The sequence below is a fragment of the Neolamprologus brichardi genome, chromosome 6 (assembly GCF_056152115.1).
Source record: "Neolamprologus brichardi isolate AB-2024 chromosome 6, ASM5615211v1, whole genome shotgun sequence".
In the NCBI taxonomy this organism is placed as follows: domain Eukaryota; kingdom Metazoa; phylum Chordata; class Actinopteri; order Cichliformes; family Cichlidae; genus Neolamprologus; species Neolamprologus brichardi.
The window spans coordinates 2362077-2387269 of NC_142109.1; the positions used below are offsets into that span (position 1 = coordinate 2362077).

The following is a 25193-nucleotide window of genomic DNA, read 5'->3' on the forward strand; positions in this document are numbered from 1 at the left end:
ATCATACTTGTTATTAATCTCTGTCTCTCTTCCACAGCATGTCTTTATCCTGTCTTCCTTCTCTCACCCCAACCAGTTGTGGCAGATGGCCCCGCCCCTCCCTGAGCCTGGTTCTTCCAGAGGTTTCTTCCTGTTAAAAGGGAGTTTTTCCTTCCCACTGTTGTGCTTTCTCAAAGGGGGTCCTATGATTGTTGAGTTTTTCTCTTTATATATTATTGTAGGGTTTACCTTACGATATAAAGTACTTTGACGTGACTGTTGTTGGCGCTGTATGAATAAAATTGAATTGAAAAATAAATTGAAGTACAATACCAGTGGTGTAGTTGGGCACAAACATGTAAAGGCCCCCACCTCTATCATGTAAAGCTATACCACCCTAGTTCATTTAGGGCTTCTGTTAGCAGAGTTGGACCATAAGTTGATGTTGAAGGCCCCACAGAAGACTAAAAGGTAAACCTTGAGTTTTGAAATCTTTGCTATTAAAAGTGGAATGAAAGCATCTTTCTTTACAGAATGCTGTTATGTTTTATGTAGCAATTTACTGATAAGAACCAAAGTAATGTCACAGTTAGTTTGTGTGTGTATTAAACATTCAGCTTAACCTTTACAAGTAAAGGGAAGTACGTCCCACCCTGTGTGTGCAGGGAACCCCTCCTCCTCCGGCTGGCCTCAGCCTCTCAGAAATAATCAGGACTTTCTAACATCCTCCCCTTCCAACAGGCGGTGGGGTTTCAGTCAGGGGGGACGCTGACAGGTGGACTGTCTGAGAGCCCCATCTGATCTGGAAAAAAGGGACTTTCAGTGTCTTCCTCGGACCGTAGGAAGATCATGGCTCCGCCAAGAATCTGTCGGGAATCTTTCTTGGTGCTTTTACTGCAAATTGTGTTTATTTGCTCCGCTCAGGTGAGAGATAAGCGTAGGTTTTTTTTCTCTTTTCTGAACTGCAAACGTTTTTAAAGTCCTAATGTCCTATGTGTTCATGTGGCAGAGCTGATGTGGTATATTTTATAGGTATTTACGACTCAGAAAGGAGCACACTTTACGGTTCCTAACTGTAGTTTTTACAGTATTTCATATACTTGTGTAGCACGTTAAGTAATCTCATTATGAGTTAAATATTCTTCTTTAACTCTGTGCTCTAACTTTAGACATGTAAAAAGCTTTCTGTGGTGGAAACGTAACTACCCTAAGCAGTTACTGCAAAATGCACGGTACTTTAAGTCTACTGTACTTTAACATGCTGTGTTGATGATTAAATGAAGGATTTCAGTGTTTTTGATTAGGTTTTTCTAAAGTCAGTTCATCCCAGTGATCGCAACTGGCACCAGTGAAGTCCAGAGGGCAGCAGTAATCTGAGCACATGCGGTTACTTAGGTGGAATAATAGGAAACCTGGTTCTGTGACCTAGCCACTCACATCACGCAGACAATGGGACTCTGTGTGAGCTTACCTTCACACCAGCAGCAGCAGCAGCACTGCTTGGTATTTGGAGATGGATTTCAGTTAAAAAAAAAAGTAAAAAGTGATTTCTGTGTTTGTTTTACAGAGAGGCCCAGTCGGTCCCAGAGGCCCTCCAGGGCCACCCGGGATAGCTGGAGTGCCCGGAGTGGACGGTATTGATGTGAGTCTGCTTTTTGGTTCTTCTTTTGTACTGAATTTTATTCCAGGATTAATCAGCTCAGTGAACAGTGAAACCAAACAGTAGCTGATGTTCTCCGACAATAACAAAGCTCTGTCTGTCTCTCTGTCTAAATCATGGTATAGTTGTATTTATGCAGGGCTTGTTGACCTTTTTCAGAAGAACTGCCCTACAGAAAAAGAGAAAGTTGATCATCTTAATCTAAAGTGTGCCGTACATTATGCACTGAAAGTCTGCCTTTTCATTTGGATGCTGGCCTTTCAAATCCACATTTAATGAAATCATTTGATGGTGTCATGATTGCATTGAGCCATTTATCGATCACCTTATAAATGACAATGAAACAAAAAGTTATATGTATGATGAATGTTTAGTTTTCATTGGATCATCTCCTTCATGTGTCTTCAGGGCGACAGAGGAGAAGACTCTACAGTGACTGGTGCACCAGTGAGTCAGTTTTTGGTTTCTCTTCTCAAACGCAGAAGTCTAAGATTAATAAAATCAGTAATGCTGAATCTTCTGCTTTCAGGGACCTGACGGGGAGAATGGCAAAGATGGGACTCCTGGAGCTCCAGGCATCCCAGGGGCAGATGTAAGTAAGACAACATGTCAACACACAAACTGGTAAAGTGTTTGTCCAGCAGTCATGTTTTATAGCTTAATCATTCGCCGTGTGGTGTCTATAGTCCAAACCCAAATAAAAGACTTTATTAAGTTCTGAATTCACCAGCTAACCTGATCCAGTAGGTCTTAAATTCTCCAATGCGATAATGTATTAAGTGTCCGTAAGATCTGAGCCACATGACTTAAGACATTCAGATCTGCTGCTGTAGGAGCAGTTTGTATTGGCCCCAGCTGAGCAAAGGTGTAGAGGAAAAAGAAAGGTCCCTTGAATAAATCAATCTGTTTATTTAGGGTTGAGTCTCAAATAGCGTACTGACAGAAACAGGGGTCTTTTTGTGCACTACTCAAGGAGTTCAGTGAACTCAGCTGCCCAGAGATGGCTGACTGAAGGCTGTACGCTGGGAAAGATGGTGCAGAATGGTCACAGTGTGTTTGCTGTCCTCTATGTGGTGCTGGTACAGAGAACACACTGACGGACTCAGAGTTTTATATGTACTGAATTCTTTTAGCAAGCCTGCACAACCACTCTGTGATTAATTAAAAACAAAAGTTACACCAATTTCCTTTACTTATAGAAGCAGAATATAGACTTTAATAACAAACTAAATGGAAATTTGCTGAGATTTTGACCTTCAGCTTCGAGACAGAAGGAACCTTTTGTCACAGACTGAATGTGTTGACACATTTTATTTCTTAACCTTTGCCTTTGACCAAGTGGGGAGTGTTTTGAATGTTGTTAATAAGGAAGGCAGTCAGCGGAGGAGCTAAAGAATGTAAAAACCTTCAACCCGATATCAGACCTATTTCAGGCTCATGTGTCATAATCTGGAGCAATCATCCCTCATGTTTTCTAGCTGTTCCTTCAGCCTGTGGTACTTGTCAGTCTCCAGGCTCCTGCTACTCTGAGCTGGACTGTCTCGGTGCCATCTTTGACCAACCTGCAACATGGCTTCTGATGGCTGTGATAGCTTTCTGCCTTTGTGCTTATCGGTGGTTCTTGTGCCACTATGATCAGAGCCCTTATGCTATCCCCAAGGAACTTGTATCTTGATTGTATATCTCATGAATGGCTTACACATATATTTAACATTTCTTTTCTCTTTTTGTCAATGTTATTTATCGTCTGCTTCTCGCAGTTCATCTCAGGGTGCCATCCCCCTGATCTTTTCATTATAGCTCTAACTAAAGGTAATCCGCTCTTTGCTGCCTTCATGAAGTGTGATGAGTTTTTGACATCAGTGGTATCTGTCTCCTGCTTTGGTCAGCTCATTATTTATTCTGGGCTTCTAAGTGAGGCAAACCCTTGTCCAATCCCTACTTGAGCACCCTTTGTTGCATGCAGAGTGACAAGTTGCCAGGACACAAAGGGCATCACAGCATGCTGTGTTGTATGCTCAATCTGCAGCGCTACCTTAGGTCCTGTCTTTCATGTGAATGTTACTTTGATACTAACCTAATCATTACTGCAATCTAAACCCATCACTTCAAAGCACATCATTGGCCTATTTCAGGATAATAATGCATCCTGACATATTGGAACAATTCTCCAAGAATAGTCTTAGGAACATAAGAGGATTCACAGGGTTGACTGGACTTTAGCCTGAGCGAGCAACTATGGGATGTACTGGAAAAACAAATGTGATTCACATAGGCTACAACATCCAGCATTTAAGGGATCTGCTGTTAACGTCTTGGTGCCTGATATGACACGAGCCAGAGCTTTTGTAAAGTGTATAAGAAAAAGTAAAGTGTATATTATTGGATACAGAAAGTTACAATTTCACTTTACATCGTGGCTCAGGAGTTGTCAGTTCGTCTTGTGATCGGAAGGTTGCCGGTTCGAGCCCCAGCTCGGCCAGTCTCGGTCGTTGTCCATGGGCAAGACACTTCACCCACTGCCTACTGGTGGTGGCCAGAGGGGCTGATGGCGCGATATGGCAGCCTCGCTTCTGTCAGTCTGCCCCAGGGCAGCTGTGGCTATAACTGTAGCTCTCCTCCACCAGTGTGTGAATGTGAGAGTGAATGAATAGTGGAATTGTAAAGCGCTTTTTGAGGGTCTCAAAAAGCGCTATATAAATGCAATCCATTATTATTATTATTATTATTACACAAGTCCACCTATAAATTCTCTGACCTCAGTCCTATACTGTGAGACACACACATACACACACACTCACAGAAATCAAACCAAACAACAATAGGAAAAGAAAAAAATGGTATGGCAGCTAGAGTGCAATATATATTTAAAATATCATTATTGCCAAGATTTGAATGTACTTTGTTTCATGTCCACAGGGACCTGTGGGACCTCCTGGGGATCGAGGCCTCGTGGGCCCAAAAGGCTCAAAAGTAAGTTTATTGTCTCAACATATTTCTCTGTTAGTCATGTTGCTCAGATCTCTATATCAGTTTTTTCACACTACAGCATAGAGTAGCACCACGTATCTGCAAGTATACTGTACTCTGTCCTGGTGTGAAATAACATTTCTGTTCTTGCTGGTTTTCAGGGGGAATCTGGAGCACGTGGGCCCCTTGGAGAGCCTGTAAGTACAGATATTCAAATATGTATTGCTTTATATATATTACCTTCTTTTCAATGCAAATTTTACCTCTTTCCTCATTTTAGTTATTACCTATTATATCTTGTACAACCAAGTTTTAAAAAGTGCATTGAGACAATTTGACTAAAACTAATAAAGCCAGCCAGAATTTTTGCAAATTTGTAATTATTTCTTACTCTCAGTTTGACACATTGTAATTTAGGACTTGTCTCCCACAGGGCGCAGGACCTGGTGGACTTGATGTGAGTACACTGCTGATTTCTAAGTCCTTTTCAGGTTTGCATAAGTATGTACATTAAACAAACGAACAAACAAATCAGTGGTTGCCAATTTGTGGTTACCAGCAGCTGAGTGGTTACTGGTTACTTTGTAACATATTTACAGGCTGTTCTGTAGTTCCAGGGCTCTTATACGATATTATTCTTTGGGCAGAGTATGGTGAAAAGATCTAACTTCTACTAAAAACAAATTTGAATGTTCAGTGTTTTTTGAAGCAAGGCTTCATTTGATAAATAATAAATATCTGATCGTCTTGTTAATGTCATTTCCACAAATGGGAGCGTTTAAATTATTATTGTGGCTAATATTTTGGCGTGTTTTTGTTAGAATTGATCAGTTCTTCTGTTAAAAACTGCTCAGTGTTGCACAGGTGGAAATAGAGCTCATTTACAACAGTTTATGCTATTTTGCTGTATTTTTTAACAGGGTATTCCTGGTTCCGATGGGCTACCAGGGGAACTGGGAAAAGTAGGACCCCCTGTGAGTATATAAATCATAAATTGCCTAAATACAATTTCTTAGCTTTTGTAGAATAAAAAGTTTTTATCTTTGAAGGAGCCAAAACCTTCAGTACAAACAAAGTCAACAATCATCACAAAACATGTCCTGCTGGTGACTACACAACTGATTAATAAAAACACATCTATCTGCTGCAGGGAGCAAGAGGGAGAAGAGGTCAAGTTGGTCTTCCTGGTCCTCGTGGTCCAAGAGTAAGTATCCCAGTTTCTGTGTACACTGCTAATGAACATCATCAGGAAATATAAAGATAATAAAGGTTAATGATGTGGTATTAATTTAATTTATTTTAATGTATAGATGAGGTCTGTATTGAAAATAAAAATAAGATGATTTAAGCTCAGACACTTTTTTCTAGGGGCCTCCGGCTGTCTATGAAGGCAAAGACCTGGTAAGTAGATAAACCTGCAACTATTTGTTTGTAAAACCACAATTTTACATTTGGCTTACAGACCAGGGAAACGTACTAAGAACAGAACATGAATAGACTTAATGATGTGATTAGCGGCAAAATTATCATTCCTTTGTTAATTTCAAAATATTATTAATATTCTTATCGTAACTTTTGTAATAAATACGGAGCCCCGCAGGGGACATGGGAGAAAAAAAAATTAAGACAAAAACTTTTGCAAGATCTCGCAAAAGTTTTAGCCGCATTCTTCGGAGGCCACCAGCTCGAAGCCGACCGGGAGGTCGAGGCACGATGTGCCGGGAAAGCGGTGTTCCTCCCGGCTGTAGTACGTCTCGACCTCCCGTTAGCTTCGAGCTAGTGTGTGTCAGATCTCCGAAAACGTCGGAGCACTTTTGCAAATATGTGATGTCTTGTAAACCGAGCAGGTATCTGACATTTACACAACTACATTCACGCCTCAGAATATCTTAAAAGTGTATTTTGTGACCCAGAAAGAGTAATATTACAACTACAGAGAGTAATATTACAACTCGGGATCTCGCAAAACTTTTGCGAGATCCCGAGTTAGTTTTGCGAGATCTCGCAAAAGTCCGTCTTAATTTTTTTTTCTCCCATGTCCCCTGCGGGGCTCCGTAAATAAAAGAACTTCCCAAATCTAGAATAAAGTATTATCTTATCTTAAAAGCTGATTATCTTGACTGTGAGATTACAGCGTTGTTTTAGCTGTCAGTGGAGCCCCCTGGTGGCAGGGCGTTTCCATGACCTCAAATAGGCTGTTGTATTTTCCAGTGTCCCACTGCCTGCCCCTTAGGTATTACTGGATATTCTGGCCTCCCAGGCATGAAAGTAAGTTGATCAATTATTAGCATATTTAATTAGCTTTTTGTTGATAACTTCTAACAATTAGTTTCTTTTTACAGGGTCACAAAGGGGTTAAAGGTGAATCAGGTGAGCCGGGAAGACAAGGACACAAGGTAACCTTATGCTAACATCTTAGTTTTCGCTACATGAAAAAGTTAAGCATTGATATCAAATCGTGACATTTCTGGGACGTTCATTTCTCAGGGAGATGAGGGTGAACAGGGACTGGCTGGTGAAGTTGGATCTCAAGGACTACCAGTAAACTATTTCATCATTCTCTTGTGACCCTAAAAATCCGAATGCATACAGAAATTGCTCCATGCAGTCAAACATATTAACACTCCTCTATCTGCTGAGTAATTCTAGGGCCCAGCTGGATCAAGAGGCCTCCCAGGAATAATGGGCTCTAAAGGTGACAGGGTGAGAGGACGCACACTGCATACAGTTTCATGGATTGTATTTGTAAACATAAACAGTATAGTTTGAGCCAACGGGGCATATATTAAGGGACAGTCCAATGTAAAAAAAAAAAACCCCTAAGGAAGTTTGTGCAAGTTGCTTATTGTAGACATATTTACAAACTATTATATGAAAAGGGGCAGCACAGTGGTTAGCACTGCTGCCTCAAGAGAAAAGGCCCTGAGTTTCTGTGAGGAGAGTGCATGTTCTCCCAAAAAACATTATTAATAAAGCTCAGTAATGGTGTTGATTTAGCTCAGTGGGATATACAGGCACTCATATGCCATATGGATGGAATCAATCAAAAAAAAAAAAATTCAATCAAAATTTATTTATATAGCACATTTAAAAACAACAGTTTTGATCAAAGTGCTTCACAAATTAAAAATAAAAAATAAAATAAAAAATAAAATAAGACAAATACAACGCAAGACGAGACAAACATAGAAACCAACCAAATGATAATCAAACTATCTTACATCAAAGCCAGAGTAAAAAGATGGGTCTTTAAACGAGATTTAAAAGACTGAACAGTCTCAGAAGAGCGAATGGCAATAGGGAGGTTGTTCCACAGTCTAGGAGCTGCAATAGCAAAGGCACGGTCGCCTCTGGTTTTCAACCTAGACTTAGGTTGCATTAAGAGCATCTGGTTAGAAGATCTTAGTGCTTTTATAGGATTATACAAATGAAGAAGATCTGTTAAATAGCTAGGGGCAGTGTTATTTAAGATTTTATAAGTGAATAAAAGAATTTTAAAATCAATGCGAAATTTCACAGGGAGCCAGTGTAACTTGGTTAAAACTGGAGTCATATGGTCATGACTCCAGGAAAGCAGTAGCCCTGGGTTCACATCCAACCCCCGGCCCTTTGCTGCAGTCTTTCCCCACTTTCCTGTCTTTCTACACGGTCTCTATCCAATACAGCCTAAAAGACCCAAAACGTAGTCATTTCCTGATCTAAGACGTGCACTGGAAAGTGAATCATGTATACTTTTAATAGAAAAAAAATGCATTAACTTAATTTGACTTATGTCCATTTTTCCGTTACTATAAACAGGGACCTCGTGGAAACCCGGGTGGCATAGGCCCTCGTGGAATCCAGGGAGCTCCGGTGAGTGGAAGCTTACTATTATCTCTGCACGGTCCTCTGTGCTACTTGGATAAAATCCTGATGAAAACTGACCATTTTTAGGGGGATCCAGGCCAGAGAGGACCCATTGGTGAGAACGGCCCAAAAGGAGTGCTGGTAAGATCACAAATATAAAAAAAAAAGAAAGAAATTTAGCATCAGCCCAAGTTTTCTTTTAACTCTCCGTTTCCAGTTGAAATACATCACCCAGTATGAACTTAGCATGAAATGAACTTAGGCCTGTCATCATGTGAATTTGTTTGCAGTTAATTGCAGTTTGTTATTTCATAGGGGGACCGAGGTCCACCAGGAATCAGAGGAGTTCCTGGGCCAAAAGGAGACCCTGTGAGCACAGATATGTCGTATACATGCTAGAATCAATCAGTCAATGAATCGTTTCTTCTATGTGTTCTTGCTGACCTGCTTTTCTGTTTTTTTTGTACTTCTAAAACCATCCGACCATTGTCTGTTGAATTCATATTGTTATCCTCCTTTCCCACCTGTATTCTACGGACGTGTTTTCCTGCGTCTTTGTCTTGCTAGAATTCAGAATTTAATCGCAATAACGCTCTTATTGTACTGTTTAGCTATCATGGCTGACCGTATTGGGTTTAAATAGCTTTATCTCTACACATATTCCTTCTCTACCAAATATAACATGTTCCTCTTTTTCTTACTGTGGAACTTTGATTTAAATGTATCTGTATGAAATAAGCTTTGTAATGAGATCCCTCTTATCTTGCCAACAGGGCCTTCCTGGTCCAGATGGTCGTGAAGGAATTCCTGGACTGCCTGGGTCCAAGGTAACTGTTTTAATTAATATCTAATTAATAAGGAATTACTTTTAGCAACAATAATACAATAACAATAAAGGTGTTTAGCAGTTCAACTGTTTTTATTTTTAGGGTCTTCCAGGAAAAAATGGGGCTCCAGGTGATGCTGGCCCACAGGGACTTCCTGTAAGTGACGTCTGACAGCCTGATTCCTTATTAACATCTTTTCTTGACTCTTGACTGACTTGATATTTTCACTTATTACAATTTTCTTCATGTAGGGTTTGCCGGGAGCTTATGGTCAAAAAGGACACGGAGGTGCAAAGGTATGATCAATGCTTGTACCAACACCTCGTGAAAAACAAAAGTATGTCTGCAAAAAGACAGAAGTTCCACAGTAAGATGAGCCAATGATGTTCTGTTTGTCTCTCTGTGTCACCAGGGTAACGCAGGTGATCCAGGAGTTGTTGGTCTGATGGGGTCTCCAGGGAAACAAGTAAGTTTGAAGCAAGGCGAGATGCATCAGGTTCATTAAATTGTTAAGCAAAAGTCTCAATAGACGCATGTAAAAGCACATTAAACTACTGCACCTCACCGGGTTAAAGGTACCAACTAATGGATTAGTCAGATAACCTTTACTATGAGTAGATGACAAAAATTCTTGCCTTTTGGAGCTCTGATGATTATCTTGTCTGATATCTTGTTCACTAGGGTGAACGTGGTGATCAAGGAGAGGTGGGACCCATTGGGCTCAGAGGAGGACCAGTAAGTCTCTGAAATTCATGTACTTGGTTTTCACTTCAACCTCCAAAATAGTTGTTTTCCCTCCGTAAACCGGAAGATCCCCTCCCGTTTGCTTCCAGCCCTTCATGATGCCCCAATATCTAATATTTTTCTCACCTAAGTCCTGACTTCCAGCTTCCTGTGGGCGAAACACAACAGCCACAAGCAGTCACCTGTTAGCTTTGCCTACATGGCCTACTTGCAGGGCACGGTGCAAACACTTCTAAAGAAATTGGTTGAACCTTGTTATTTAATGCTAGAAGCTTTAGTATTATAGCCTCTGTAAATCTGATCAATATGAGCAGAGGAAGCTAACTGTTACAGAGTAAAGGAAACTCCATGATGTAAGTAACTGTTCATCTTCCTCAGTAGGGTAAGATTAAAGAGATAAGAGGCAGCTGATCAAACACACACATGTGCAATAAGAATAAGTGCAATACTCTTTTCTGACAAAGTTGTATTTTTACTCAGTTGTATATAGAATTTGTATTCTATTTTTATCCTATTGTATATTTTATTCTATTTTATTCTACTGTATATAGTATTTTATTTCATTCTATTCTATTCTGTACAGTTGTGCACAGTATATCATTCATATTGTATTCTAATTTTTGCTATATAACTTTTGCACTGTCCACTTTCTTCACAAATTTCCCACGTGTGGGACTAATAAAGGTTATCTTATCTTATCTTATCTTATCTTATCTTATCTTAACAGTAACTTCAGCAGGATGATAAATGAGATGAGAGGGAAAACAGTGCACCTATGCTGGTCTCCATTCAGAACATACACAAACAGATGCAAAGTCCGCTGCCTCAAATTTGATTAAACGATATTTATTGAAAGAGAAATTGAGAGCAAACAGTCGTGTAGAGAAGAAATGCATTTATAGATTTATAATCAGAAGGAGAGTGTACCATCTGTTAGCCAAAAGCTCAGGCTTCAAATTTAAGTGAGAGCATATTCCTAATGAAGTCATCTCAGACACACAACCTTTAGGAGAGCCAGCCAATTAGAAAAAAATCAAATATCCCAGTCAAACCCAGAGGATTGACTGGGATATTTGATAAATAAGGATGTTTATATACGGTGACTCGTTCAACTATAAAAATAATGAGCTGTAAACGATAAGGATATAAAAGATTCCCTGTAATAGCTACAGGACAGTTGACCTAAAAATATCATCACATACAGTATATCAAACATGACAAGTTACCAAACTGCATGAAAATGTCTTTTTATTTTGACTCACTTCTGTCTGTATTTCCAGATGTGACCATAGCTCTTCTGTGTTTTAGGGTGGACGAGGAGAAACAGGACCCGATGGGCCCCCGGGATTATTAGGAGCCAGGGTAAGACCTGAGGGAAAGCCGTCTTTTCTCTTGGGGACATTATGTTTTGATAAAAAAAATATGGGAGAAAAAGAATTTAACACAGTAACACAAGTAAGATTCTTCTTAAATGTACGATATTCAAAAATTTTGTTTGAGATTTTATTTTCTGCAAAGAGTCCTGTCTGGGAAATGTGCTAAAAATCAATATTGCTTGCTTGCTGAGGTTCTGGCCAGTCCTGGTTTTACTGTAACTTCCGTGATCTTTGTTGCATTCATTTACAGTAGTTCCCAGTGCAACAGTCACACTCTAAGTAAAGGCTTTTAGCTTAGTCCAAAATCTGAGATATATGTAACAATACCGGGAAATCATCAGAAATCTTGATGGTACATATACTTTTTTTGCACGTAGCGCTAGTTATTCATCTAGATTTTTTGGAGTGAAAACTATTTTATCTCTTAGTGAACATCACTGAACACAAGAAAGCAACCGTCTGACTTCATGAAAACTGAGCTGTAGCATTAGCTTCCTGCTAATGCTCCTTTGGGTTGGTGGATTCAGACAGGGAAAAAAAACAGTCCAAAGAGCTCACAAACAGATTTGTAGATTTTGGTTTCTATAAAGACATTCTGCTGTAGATTTTTTCAGATGTATTAGGATATCTTTACTGCGGATATCTCCAAAATTAGGCGACTCACAACAAAATATAGTCGATTTTTCATGTGAGCCGCCCAAAATCACAACTAACTTGAAATTTTGTACAAATATTTTTTAGGTGAAAGGCATCAGAAGTTCATCCATAGTAAATAAACATTAGACAGATGATAGAAATATAGTTTTAACCTACGTATAGTCCACTTCTCAGTGTTGTCTCAACACAAAACCCTGAGCTACATGAAGTGAAAGTCTTATGTTGACAATCCAGGGCTGCCTTACCACTGCACACCACTGCACACCACTGCACCGTTACACCCCTAATATATATATATATATTAGGGGTGCAACGATACTCGTATCGACATTGAACCGTTCGATACAGTGCTTTCGGTTCGGTACGCATGTGTATCGAACAATACAACATTTTTAATTTATTTTATCAACTTTCCTTCTGACGGTGCTGTCTGTGTTGAGCGCTCAGTGGATCTGCGCTCGATACACACACACACACATATATATATATATATATATATATATATATATATATATATATATATATATATACATTATATATTTTCATTTTCTCTCTTTTGTTTTGTTTTGTCACAAGATTTGAACAAAAAGTAACAATCTGAAAACATTCTGGAGTGTCAAAATACAGTAGCCAGACATAAAATGTCTCAATATATCTGCAATAAGCTGCAGCTGCTGACATATTGTTTTGGTTCTAATATTGATGGAAAACATAAGGGTTGTATAGACTGGAAAGGCTTTAATAATACATGTAAAAAGGACATCAACAGGTATCCATACTTTTATTATGCTGGCAGAGTTTAACTGTATTGCATAATATACTGACACATCAACACGATTTAAGGATCTGAGCTGAATGTCCACAGAAGAATTTATTTATATTAATTAATTAGTGGGAAAAGAAAACTCTGATTTAGATCATGAAAGGGTAGAAAAATTGTATTTAATTGTTTCTTTTTACAGTCATATAAATGCACAGTTCCTGAGATCTCCTGCTGGCAGACAGACAAATCAACAAATCTGGGTTAAAAGCAATGCTTTTTGTTAGACCCGAGTCCGCCTGAGTGAAAAACAACAAGATTATAATTGTGCTGTTGTGGGAAAAGAAACAGGAGACGCTGTACAGAGAGGAAATGTTCAGATAACGATAACTTCAAACAGGCAAAAAAATTAATAAAAAAGTAGAACGCAATAATTTCCAAGGTCTGATGGGCCTTGAGAAAAGTACACGCTGGTCTTTTTTGCTTGTCACTGGGAGAGCAAAAATCAGTAAGAAATGAGCGCCTCGAAACTGAAAGCCAAGCAGACACAGTGTTCACAAATACAATCCATCCTGAAAGTATTATTCGACACGAGAATAATCCGGTAAAGAAAAACCTTGTATCTGCTCAGATATTCATTGCAGGAAAGCAGAGTCATGTTTTTGTGCTTTTAATTAAGCGCTGAAGGTCTTTATGAACGCCTGTCCCTGCAGTTAAGTCTCTAATCCACTGGTGAGTGGGCATGAATGGTCTCTTGTGTTACAGACTTTTATTTTTTCTGCAGCTCAGGGGGGATTCAGGGCAGGAAAATAACCTGAGAAACCCTGAAAGAAATCTCTGTTCCCCAGGAATGCCCACATCCCCACGTTATCCCCTAACACATCCAAGGGAGGGTGGATGCTTGGGGTGCCGGTGGGTCCAGCCTGTGGTTCAGAATGATGTAAAGCTGGAAATGTTTTTTTTCTCTGTAGATATGGTTAGATTAAGTCGGGGGTGGTATGGTACCTGCTCTAGGCTTCACACAGTGTGTTCTGTGTTGTGATTCTCAATGTGTGTGTGTGTGTATTATATGTTAAAAGCAGGTTATTTCTCTGTGTGGCTATTTTAAAAAAAAAAAAAAATAGGGGAGCAAAGGAAATCCAGGCCTACCCGGACTCCCTGGCCCTGCTGGTTTCCGTGGTCAGAAAGGAGACAGGGTAAGAGACACAAAATGAAACAAGACAAAAACAGATCTGATTTAAAATCGTGTTCAGACCTGCATGAGGAAGTTAGATCAGCTGATCACTTGCGGGGGTGGGGTGGGGTGGAGAGTATACGAAGTGCTAATACACACTGTAAACATAGCAAATGTTTACAGTGTGTATTAACCACCCGAAACCTTGGCTGATTGTGACCCACACCCATTTTCACACCTTGGCTCGTGTGATTAGGTAGGAGATCAATAGGGGACCATGACCCTCTTGGGGGACACTCCCATAGGGCTTAAAATCTGGGACTCTCCACCAATTGCTCTTAGACCTGAAGAAGCTTCTCGGATGTGAGGTGAAACGTCTCCACGGAAACCTAAAGAAGTCCAGACACGTTTCTTTCCAAGCTCCTTAGACTACGATGACCTGGATCACTGAGAACCTTCCCAGACAAATCCTTAATTCTATTGTTTGCAGGCTTTCTGGTGTAACTGGAACTAAGTAGGTGAATTGGATGAAGTTTTGTATAAAACTTTATAGCAGGAACAATTGTGTGTTTTTACCCCTGAGTTGAAAAAAGGCTGATGGAGTGTTGTTGTGACTCTGCAGACGACCAGTATCAGGCCCCAGTCAGGAAATACTGCACATACAACTGATAGATGGCTTCAGATTAGCTTTCCAAATACATTTGTCAGAATGGGTTACCACACTAAAATTACAATTCTATTAAAAATTCATCGAAAATTGTAAAAATAATAAATAACTGATCCAGACAAAAAGTCCAGACGCTTTTCTTTCCAAGCTCCTTAGACTAATAAATAATTGATCCAATGTCCCACACTGTCCTGATGCACGTCCATTTAAATCATATCTTTTTTTGACTCAGGCAGCTTCAATCAGATAAATGAAGTCTGGATCAGATCTAGATTAGCAAATTGGAATTATTGTGGGTATTGGCGCACAAAATTTATTTATTTCCAGTTAATACTATCAAACTACCGAAAATAATTATCTTGCTTTTTTTGTTTTTCTCAGGGTGCAGTCGGTCTTGATGGTCCAAAGGGAGACCAGGTATTTTTATTTATTAATTAAACTGTAATATCATTATCATTATTATTAGACAAATCACAGAGTGGGATTTGAGCTAAAAATCTGCACATTTTAATATTTTTAGGGGCTTCCAGGAGCTGAGGGAACAGCAGGAGAGAGAGGAGATGTGGTGAGTTATCGACTACCGAAAGTACCAAGAAGTAGGAAAACAGACATGCTCGCAGTGATGCCATTAAGAAGGATGTAGTTGTTAACAGTGTCAAGAATCACTTGAGTTTGCAAAATCTGTTGTGGGGAATGCTCCTTTGTGACAAAGTGACACAGCTTTGCAGAATAATAAAATATGATACGTATCTTATTTACGCCTGCTTTCTTTTTTCAGGGTGAACCAGGAGAATCTGGAGAGAAAGGATCGGTATGTTCATCTAACCAAGTGTATCCTATCCTTAAATATTGGAGATTTTTTTCCCATAACTTAGTTCAAAAAGGTAAACTTTCATATATGCTAGCTTCCTTACGCGTAAAGTGAAATATTCGCTGACGATTATGGTTTATACGTTCTTAAAAATGAGAACCCACCTAAATTTTTAGATTGATCAAAAATTTACACACCTGTATTATTCTGTCCAGTGTTTTCCATCTTACTCCACAGATTCCCACTTCTCTTCCCTTTTTTCTGTTGAAGTCATCTGTTTGCTGCTATGTTTTGTAGTTAGGCCCACCAGGAGAGACGGGAAATAAAGGACCTGAGGGCAGCCGAGGACTGCCAGGGAAAGAGGGCAAGTTGGGCCAACCAGGACCCCGTGGCATGCAGGGGGACATGGGGGTGCCTGGCCTGCCGGGAATACAGGGGCCAGCGGTGAGAAATTTTTTATCTCTGTACTGTTCTGTTACAACTCTCTGTTGAATCATGGTCGATTATTGAACAGCATGTTCGCTCAACTGAAACACAATGCTTGTTATTTTGAATTTTCAATAAATGGATTGTTGGAGAAAGGGAATATGACACATCCAGTGTTTGTTATTAGTATTCAATGGAAAATACTTGTTCAGTATTTTTGTAGAATGTTTAATGAGACTATAAATATCCAATCTTCTCAAGAAACACTTGAGAACACCAGAATTTCCTCAGTAACCATCACTCATCGCTATCAACGATCTGTTTGTTCAGGGAAAATCACCAACAGATACACACATCAAACAAGTCTGCATGAGGGTAATGCAAGGTAAGCTTTCTATCGGCTGGTTACCACTAGGTGTAGTTACTGAAGACAGTGTGCTTTACAGTCATTTGGATAAAAGAGCTTTTCACACCAATCTGTGGCAAACACAAAATGTTTGTTATTTTACATCTATATATCCACTGATTAACACAGAAAATTAAAAAAGAAAATTCTCCTGTGTCACAGATCAGTTTGCCCAGCTAGCAGCTAGCTTGACCAGGCCTGAGTCAGGTATTGGTGGGATGCCCGGTCCTCCAGGCCCACCTGGACCTCCAGGCCCAACAGGAGAGAATGGTTTCCCAGGTCACACCGGATCAAGAGGTCTGCCTGGTCTGAAAGGGCCACCTGGACTGATGGGAATCAAAGGACCTAAGGGTGAGCTTTATATTGGCAGTTGAAGATTGTTGGAGTAGCGCAACTAATGTGCAAGTCCAGTGAGCACAAAGAGTGCAAAACTGTCTGACTTCAGTTGGTGATAAGTCACTGCTAACAAGCATATAATAGTAGGGTGGGTTTTTATAATCGATTTATCGATTAAAATCGATTCTGGCTTGGATAACGTGAAATCGATTCATTAAAATCCTGAATCGATTTTTTTAATATAAATTTATTTTGCCTGAAATGCCAGAATCTCAGGTGAAACCTCACAAAATTTCAACAACCACCAAACAGCTAAAACAGTAAATGAGAGCAGGAACACGGATTCTGCACAAAGACGTAAACACACAGCGGGACCCGTGGATCAGAATCAGTGAGATGTCGCCTTTCTCACCCGACAGCACGGACATGGTCGGGGCTGAAAGCCGACAGCTCGCCGATTCTGATCTGTCGGCAGCTCCATGCTTTGTGTTCACGCCCTTTTTGCACCGATTCTAAAGCTGTTAGTTTTATCTCTCTTCAAACAATAAAAATAAAACTGACTGAACCAGCAGCAAAAGAAGATCCAAACTATGCTTCACATAAAAATTGTCATGAATTCCCTCTGACTTTTCCTGTTTTGCTTCCACCACATTTCATGCACAGCTCTCTCTCTCTCTCTGTACTGTATTCTTCATTATTCGCTTGCTGGTTACTCACAAGTCTCCCGTTGTTTACAGCGCTGTCGGCCGCTGTTTTTTTCCCGTTTACATACTTCTGAAAAGAAAACCTAATTTCTGCCGTTCAATACTGAACACATTTAAACTTTTTAAAATTATGCAAAATGCAAAATGCCTAGCCATGTCTCTAATAAAACCGCTGGAATGTCAGAGGTAACGTTCATATGTTCATTAATGGTTTTCTTTCGTTTTTGATGTACTGCAGAATATTTTTATAAAATCCCAGGCCAGGAAAATCACCTTCATGTTTCTCTGTGTTTTATCCTCAGCTACTTTGACACAAAGGCCTCTGCTGTGATGCTCACACCTTTGATAAAGTCTTGCGAGTGTCAGCTTCCTTTTTATAGATACAAAAATATGTAAATGTACTGATCTGAATTATAATATTTCTGACTGTCAAAATTTCCCAGATTCAAATCGAATTGAATCGAATCAATCGAATTGAATCGAATCGTGGATCGAATCGATTCGGGACCTTGTGAATCAGAATCAAATCGATTCTAGAAATCAGTGACGATACCCAGCCCTATATAATAGCACATTTCTTATTCTCTGCCTTTTTTTGGTGCATCACTGAGTTTCTTGGTGCATTACTGCCACCTGTAGATCGGTTCAAAAATAATGGGAAACCACTGGCAGAGGTGTGCATTTCAGGTGCATATATATGAAAACAGGCGAGGTTAAACCAAACATGGAATCACATGCAAACTCAAAATTAAATCTTTCATGCTTAACTCTAGTTATTGAGATACACAGCTATGATGTATTTGTAATTTAGACAGAGGAAATCTGGAGCTTATCAGGAGGATTACTATTACTGAATCAGACAAATAAAAGCAAACGACTCATGTGTAAGCTGCAAGCCTGTGGGATTATCGAAATTAACTGACAGTCATTTATATTCATGTTGTTTTGACCCGTAGCTCCTCAGGGATAAATCATCTGAATGAGGGACCAGATGTGGTGTGAAGCCTGAGTTTGAACCTCGTGCTAAACACAGCTAAATATAGTAACTTTAATTATGTGTTTCCCATTGGTGATAATTACTTTTCCTCCCCACAGGTGACCAGGGTGATAAAGGGGACAGGGGACCCATAACGACAGGACCCAAAGGAGAACCAGGTGGACCTGGTTTACCAGGTAATTGAGATAGCTGTTCATAGAATAAATGAACTAAATGTCTCAGTCAAGCATCAGATAGTGAATATTATGTAATATTGTCCAAAAGAAAAATGACGTTTGGATGAACAATAATGTTGGACAAAAAAAAAACAAAACAGATCTGAGCTCAATTACATAAAACCTTTTATATTAATTAACAGCAAAAACATCCTTTTCTGTCCTCCCGAGTGCATAAAGTCTTATAGGTTAATAATATTATAATTTTAACACCGTGAATGCTGCATTCAGTCATTGCAAAAATTGTTTTTTAATTAGAGGGATGGAAAGCTCTGCAATTCAAAGAAAGGGTGCACATTAAATAAAAAACAGTTAAATAGTTTATATTTATGAGAATAAGTACACTTCTCAAAACAACTGTTCAAAGGAAGACTTTGAAAACACATCAGATCTTAATGGGGAAAAAAATCATGCTGGACATTTATACTGATATAAACTGGGTAATGTGTTAAAGGAATGAGTGCAGAAGAAAAAAAGTGTAAAAATGATGTGGCAGGCTGGACCATTTTGCGTAAATTTTATTTGAACAACTCAAAATAGTAATCAGTAGTTTGTACGACTCCCATGTGCATGCCTGCTGTGCACGCCACGCAGGCCTGATAGACGATGTCCTGGGGATCTTCTCCCAGATGAGAAGAAGGGCATCACTGAGCTCCTGGACATTCTCTATATAACATTGTGGTGTCAGATCAAAACATGACGTCCCAAAGATGTTCTATTGGCTTTAGGTCAGGTGAGCGTGTAGTCAGTCAATGGTATCACTTTGTTCATTCCCCAGAAATTTCCTGCAAAGTTTTGTCAGATGAGGTTGGGCATTGTCATACATCAGGAGGAACTCAGGACCCGCTGCACCAGCATAGGGTCCGACAGTTGGTCCAAGGGTGCTGTTGCCTAGCCTCTATAGCAGCGGTCCCCAACCCCCGGGCCTCGGACCGTTACTGGTCCGTGAGTCGTTTGGTACCGGGCCGCGAGAGTTGAGGCTCAGGTGTGAAATGTATAGTTTTCAGGGTTTTTATCGGTTTTCAGCGTTATTTTGTTATCGTGTTTATCGTTAACTCGGTTTTCCTGGGTCTTTTCATGTGTGTTATGAATAAATCTTCTTTTTTTCGGTACCGGTACTAGTTTTATTTTGTTGTATTTATCCGCGACACCTTAAAGGCCGGTCCATGAAAATATTGTCAGGCATAAACCAGTCCGTGGCGCAAAAAAGGTTGGAGACCGCTGCTCTATAGGGTGTGTGTGCCTTTTCAGACCAAACCATGCTGAATGATGTTACAGGGAGAATAATGTTTTCCACACCTTCTCCAGATCCTTTCATCTCTCTCACGTGTGCTCAGCGTGAACCTACTTTTATCTGTGAAAAGCACAGGACACCAGCAGATCTGCCAAATCTGGTAGTGTATGCCAAATGCCAACTGGGCTCCATTAGCATAGTGACAGTGCCCCTAGCTGTATGCAAAACAAATGAAGAAAAGAAATGCCAGTGTCCTGCACCTTCAAAACCATTCCTGTTTTGGTGGTTGTTTCATTGTTGCCCCTCTAGTTCCCCTGTTGTTAATTTCACAAACACAAAAGCAGCTGAAGCTTATTGACAGACAACCCCCTCTGCTGCTAAACTGACCAGATCAATGACCACAAGTTTAACTGACTTGATTGTTATAGTGATTAAAAATTGTTCATTTCATTTTTGTAGTCGTGTACTTTACTCTGCAAATAATGATGTTAATTATTACAGAAGTGCTTTAACACATCATGTTTAGAACTTTCTAGATGCCCAGGGCCTAGTAACTTGTTGATATTCATCTGATACATGAGTTTTAATGCCTGCAGTGCCAAACATGACACATTTTAAGTGTAATGAGAAGCTGCAAAAATTCACAGCACTTGACTACTACTGGATACTTGGCCTAAGGTTTTCCACATAGTGCAAATGCAAACTGACCATGGGAAACTTTTGAATATATTTATATTTCCTCATATTTTGTGTTTTTCTTTGCACTGCTCTTGTGCAATCATTACGTTTGACATGCTAACTAAATGTTTATGGATAATCTTCCTGGACTGTATTGCAAAAATTTGTAAATTAGTGCTTAGTAAACACAACTAAACCCACAATCTTGTAAAATAGAGTGAATTTATTGACAGCCAGTCATAGAAAGAAGGTGGGCATAGCAATATCACAGTGCAGTGTAAAGAGTCAGGTCCAGGGGCTGCATCAATGTAGTCTATAGGATGATTACAGAAAAACGTGGATGTTTAACTTCCGATCCTCTGTCATTCTGTTTGCAGGCAATCCTGGTCGACCAGCTTACGGCAGAGACGGTCGTGACGGAGAGAGGGGACCTCGTGGAGTTGCTGGTACAGCTGGTGTTCCCGGACCTCCTGGTCCTCCTGGTTTGAACAGTTACTGTGAGCCGTCGCAGTGCATCCTTCCCATGGTGGCATCACCGGTTTCGGCAAAGGACTCCAGCATGAAAGGTCCCACTGAGATGTGAGGAGGGACCACAGCTGCATTGGGCGGAAAGCTGACAGAGTGGAGGAGAAACTAGAACTCTGTAGAAAATGTGTCCATTTGAGTTTTGAAGCTTGGTGTGTGTGTGTGTGTGTGTGTGAGTGTGTTGTTGTGTTTTTAAATGTAGTCAGCTGATTTGGAACTAGATTTATTTTTAAGCCATCTTTGTGGTTATAAAGTCATATTAGGGTGGACACTGAAAAACACCCATCAGCTTTTGAAACTCCTTTATATGACAAAAAAAATATTTTTACCTCAACTTTGCCATCTCTGTACTGTAAAAGTAAAAGGAGGGTTTATTTTTGAGGAATTAAAAGCTCCCTCTGCAAACCTTCTGGCCCCTTCTCGATTCAAACAACACGGCAATATTTTCTGTGTGTTTATGTAAATGTGTCAATATGCAAATTATACTGGTGAAAAACATACATTAGTTTGTGAGTATCTTTGTTGGTTGTCCACTTAAATCCCCACTTGTGCTTTTTGCTCTTAATGTAGGCGAATGTTTGATCATTTCTGTCTCTGTGTGGTTTTGATTAGAGGTTGGCCATGTTTGAAAACCTCTCTGGCAGTTTTATATGACTTCTTATTTATTATATCAAAGTTCGACGTGACATCTTCAAGTTGTACAAAGGAGGGAAATAAAAACATTTTGATAACCCCTGGCATGTTTTGTATGAACAAGTAAATAAAAATGAAGTGCACTTAAAACAAAACGTAAACTTGAATCACTACGATGAAAAACTCAAAGCTGTTTGTTACTTTAAAACACACCAAATTCAGACAAAAGGATTCAAACGTATCAGAAAGCCGATCTCATGAAGACGCGCTTAACCATGCTTACTAAAATGAGTGCTTTTACAGTGTCATTGATATTGCATCCTGTTTCCTCACTGTAAATATTTAAAATATTTCATTAAAATTTTAGGTGGAAAAGTCTCTGCAAAGCTTTCACCTAATTTTTTATTTTACTTTTATCTTCAATTACTGAAACCAGTGCAAACCAAACTATTTTGGTAGGTTTTAATTTTCTTTAATCCTTCGACCTAACCCGAATATAAACAGTTGTGTTCACTGCCAGTGTTGGTCAAGTTACTTGAAAAAAGTAATTAGTTACTAATTACTGATTACTTCTCCAAAAAGTAATCCTATTACTTTGCTGATTACTTATTTCCAAAAGTAATCAGTTACTTTATTACTTAGTTACTTATTAAAAAGATGATACACAACCTGAATATGTAATAAAGCAATAGACCCAAATCTGTTTTTTTGCATATAAAATTGAAAGTCTCTTTTTAAAACTTGTTTGATTAGTTTTAATCTTTTAACTTTATGCATCAAGCAAAAATTAAATTATATGCAATATTCTCTGACTTGAAGACGTTTGTTTAACATTTAAACCTATTTTCTGCATATTCCAGCATACAAAATAAAATAATGTTCTGTGTTTACACTCTTTCAAATAGATGCAAGTAAAGCGCAGCAAAAATAAATAAATTAAATCAAAGACTCAGTGGCACCAAGTCCTGTCGCTCTTAAAGCTATTGTCATCTGTTTAGCAGGAGTGGGGCAGGTGGAGTACCCAGCCACTGGTACAGATATGTAGACGACACCTGGGTCAAAATCAAGACACAAGAAGTGGAATCCTTCACTGCGCACATCAACGCTGTGGATAAAAACATCAAGTTCACCAGGGAAGACACAAAGGACGACTGTTTGCCTTTCCTGGACTGCGCTGTGCACATTGAAGAGAATGGCAACCTCAACATCAAAGTTTACCGGAAGCCCACACACACGGACCAGTACCTCCTGTTTGACTCCCATCACCCTCTGGAACACAAACTTGGAGTAATCAGGACCCTACACCACCGGGCAGAACATGTTCCCTCTAAGCCTGAAGGGAAAAAGAAGGAACACACACATGTAAAGGAAGCACTCAAAACGTGCGGCTATCCTAAATGGGCGTTCTTAAAGTCAGCAAAGAGGCACAGAAAAGAAGATCAGACACCAGCGAGGGAGGATAAGAAGGACAGACGCAACAACATTGTCATCCCCTATGTAGCCGGTGTATCAGAGAAACTCAGGAGAGTTTTCTCCAAGCATGACATCCCGGTGTACTTCAGACCCAGCAACACACTCAGACAAAAACTGGTTCACCCGAAAGACAAAAAGCCAAAACACAGACTTAACAATGTGGTGTATGCTGTACAGTGCAGCGAGGAATGCCCAGACCTCTACATTGGAGAGACCAAACAGCCACTTCACAAGCGCATGGCACAACACAGAAGAGCCACCTCCACAGGACAAGATTCAGCTGTCCATCTGCATCTTAAGGATAAAGGACACTCTTTCGAGGATGCCAATGTTCACATTTTGGACAGAGAGGACAGATGGTTTGAAAGAGGAGTGAAAGAAGCATCTATGTCCACTGTGAGCAACCATCTTTGAACAGAGGCGGTGGTTTACGACACCAACTGTCTGCCATCTATAATCCAGTTTTGAGATCCCTTCCCAGACGCCTTAACGCCCACTCACATCCTGGGCCATCTGACCTCAGGAATTCGCATGATAAGGTGGGGCCAGGTTTCACAATGAACTCACCCGAAACTCTGGCTGATTGGGACCCACACCCAGTTTCACACCTTGGCTCAGGCGATTAGAGGATCATCAGGGGGTCCCTTTGTCCCTCTGTGGGGGGATACTCCCACTAGGTTTATATCTGGGACTCTCCACCATTTGACCTTAGAACTGAAGAAGCCTCTCGGATGAGAGGTGAAACGTCTTCAAGTAACTTAAAGAAGTCCAGACGCTTTTCTTTGCAAGCTCCTTTGACTACGATGACCTGGATGACTGAGAACCTTCACAGACAGGTGGAGGTTTGCACGGTGCTGCAGAGGTCATGTCAGTGAGAGGATTTGGGGGTTTCTTTTAGAATTTTACATTCTCGTGGCAGCTCGGTGCTCGCTCAGATTTGAAGTTAAATTTTTTGCTGTAGAAAGAAGTTTTCTTCCCACACGCTGTGTGAACAGCGAACGCTAATGTTTGTGTCACTTTTTACGGAGTCAAACTCAAAGTAATGTCAGTACTTCCAAACTTTAAATGCAGCATGGATGGACTCTCTCCCACACTCCATATTATCCATTGATCTACACACGTCTGTTGCCACGGCACTGTCATGAGACACTCTCACAAACAAAATCACGGTTCAGTAACACAGTAATGCAACATGCTTACGGGAAAGTAACTGCAATCTAATTACTGTTTTGCAATAGTAATCCCCTACTTTACTCATTACTTGAAAAAAGTAATCAGATTACACGTTACTGCCCATCTCTGTATACTGCGTATACTTGAAATTCACTGTGTCCTCCCCCTTTTTGAATACCCTTTCTCAAAGTTATTCCAAAACGTACACCAGAGGTTGTAGTGGACCGTTACATTTTCAAAGCTTTGACAAAAATATCTAATCAGCCACTTAAATGGCAGCAACTCATTGCATTTAGGCATGTAGACAACCTGCTGACGTTCAAACGGCGCATCAGAATGAAGAAAACGGGTGATTCGAGTGACTTTCATGTGTAATGGTTGTTGGTGCCAGACAGGCTGCCCTAATTAATTCAGAAACTGCTGATGTACTGGGATTTTCCCACAGAAGCATTCAGACAATTGTCTAAAAAGAAAAATATCCAGTAATCAGCAGTTCCATGAATAGAAATGCCTTGTTGGTGTCAGAGGTCAGGGGAGATTGGGCCCGACTGCATTGAACTAATAGTAAGACACTAACTCGAATGTTACAGCCAAGTTTTTGTAAATATTGAAGCAGATGGGCTCCAGCAACAGAAGATCACGTTGAGTGCCACGCGTGTCAGCCAAGAACAGGAAACTGAGGCTAAAATTCATGTGGACTCCCCCAAACTGAAGAATAAAAGATCAGAATCATGTTGCCTGGTCTGATGAGTGCTGAATTTTACTGTGACATTCAGATGGGTCACAGAATTTAACATAAACAATATGAAGACATGGATTCATCCTACCATGCATTAATATTTCAGGCTGTAATGATCTACACTATCAGTCAAAAGTTTGGACACACCTTCTCATTTTGTGTTTTTTCTTTATTTTTACTACT

General features: G+C 39.9%; 1 protein-coding gene across 1 annotated transcript; it reads left to right on the forward strand.

The window, feature by feature from the left end:
* The first annotated feature begins 715 nt into the window (after positions 1-715).
* Positions 716-21723, forward strand: col9a1a (collagen, type IX, alpha 1a). The gene is made up of 32 exons (XM_087841461.1): positions 716-903; positions 1547-1621; positions 2048-2086; positions 2169-2231; positions 4559-4612; positions 4771-4806; positions 5043-5066; positions 5530-5583; positions 5760-5813; positions 5978-6010; positions 6821-6877; positions 6952-7005; positions 7097-7150; positions 7259-7312; positions 8408-8461; positions 8543-8596; positions 8771-8824; positions 9229-9282; positions 9385-9438; positions 9534-9578; positions 9695-9748; positions 9964-10017; positions 11335-11388; positions 13944-14015; positions 15042-15077; positions 15181-15225; positions 15439-15471; positions 15769-15915; positions 16228-16282; positions 16466-16654; positions 18439-18516; positions 20845-21723. Exons 1-32 carry the CDS (start codon positions 829-831, stop codon positions 21048-21050), a joined length of 2064 nt encoding a protein of 687 aa, XP_087697587.1. The 5' UTR covers positions 716-828; the 3' UTR covers positions 21051-21723.
* Positions 21724-25193: the final 3470 nt, after the last annotated feature.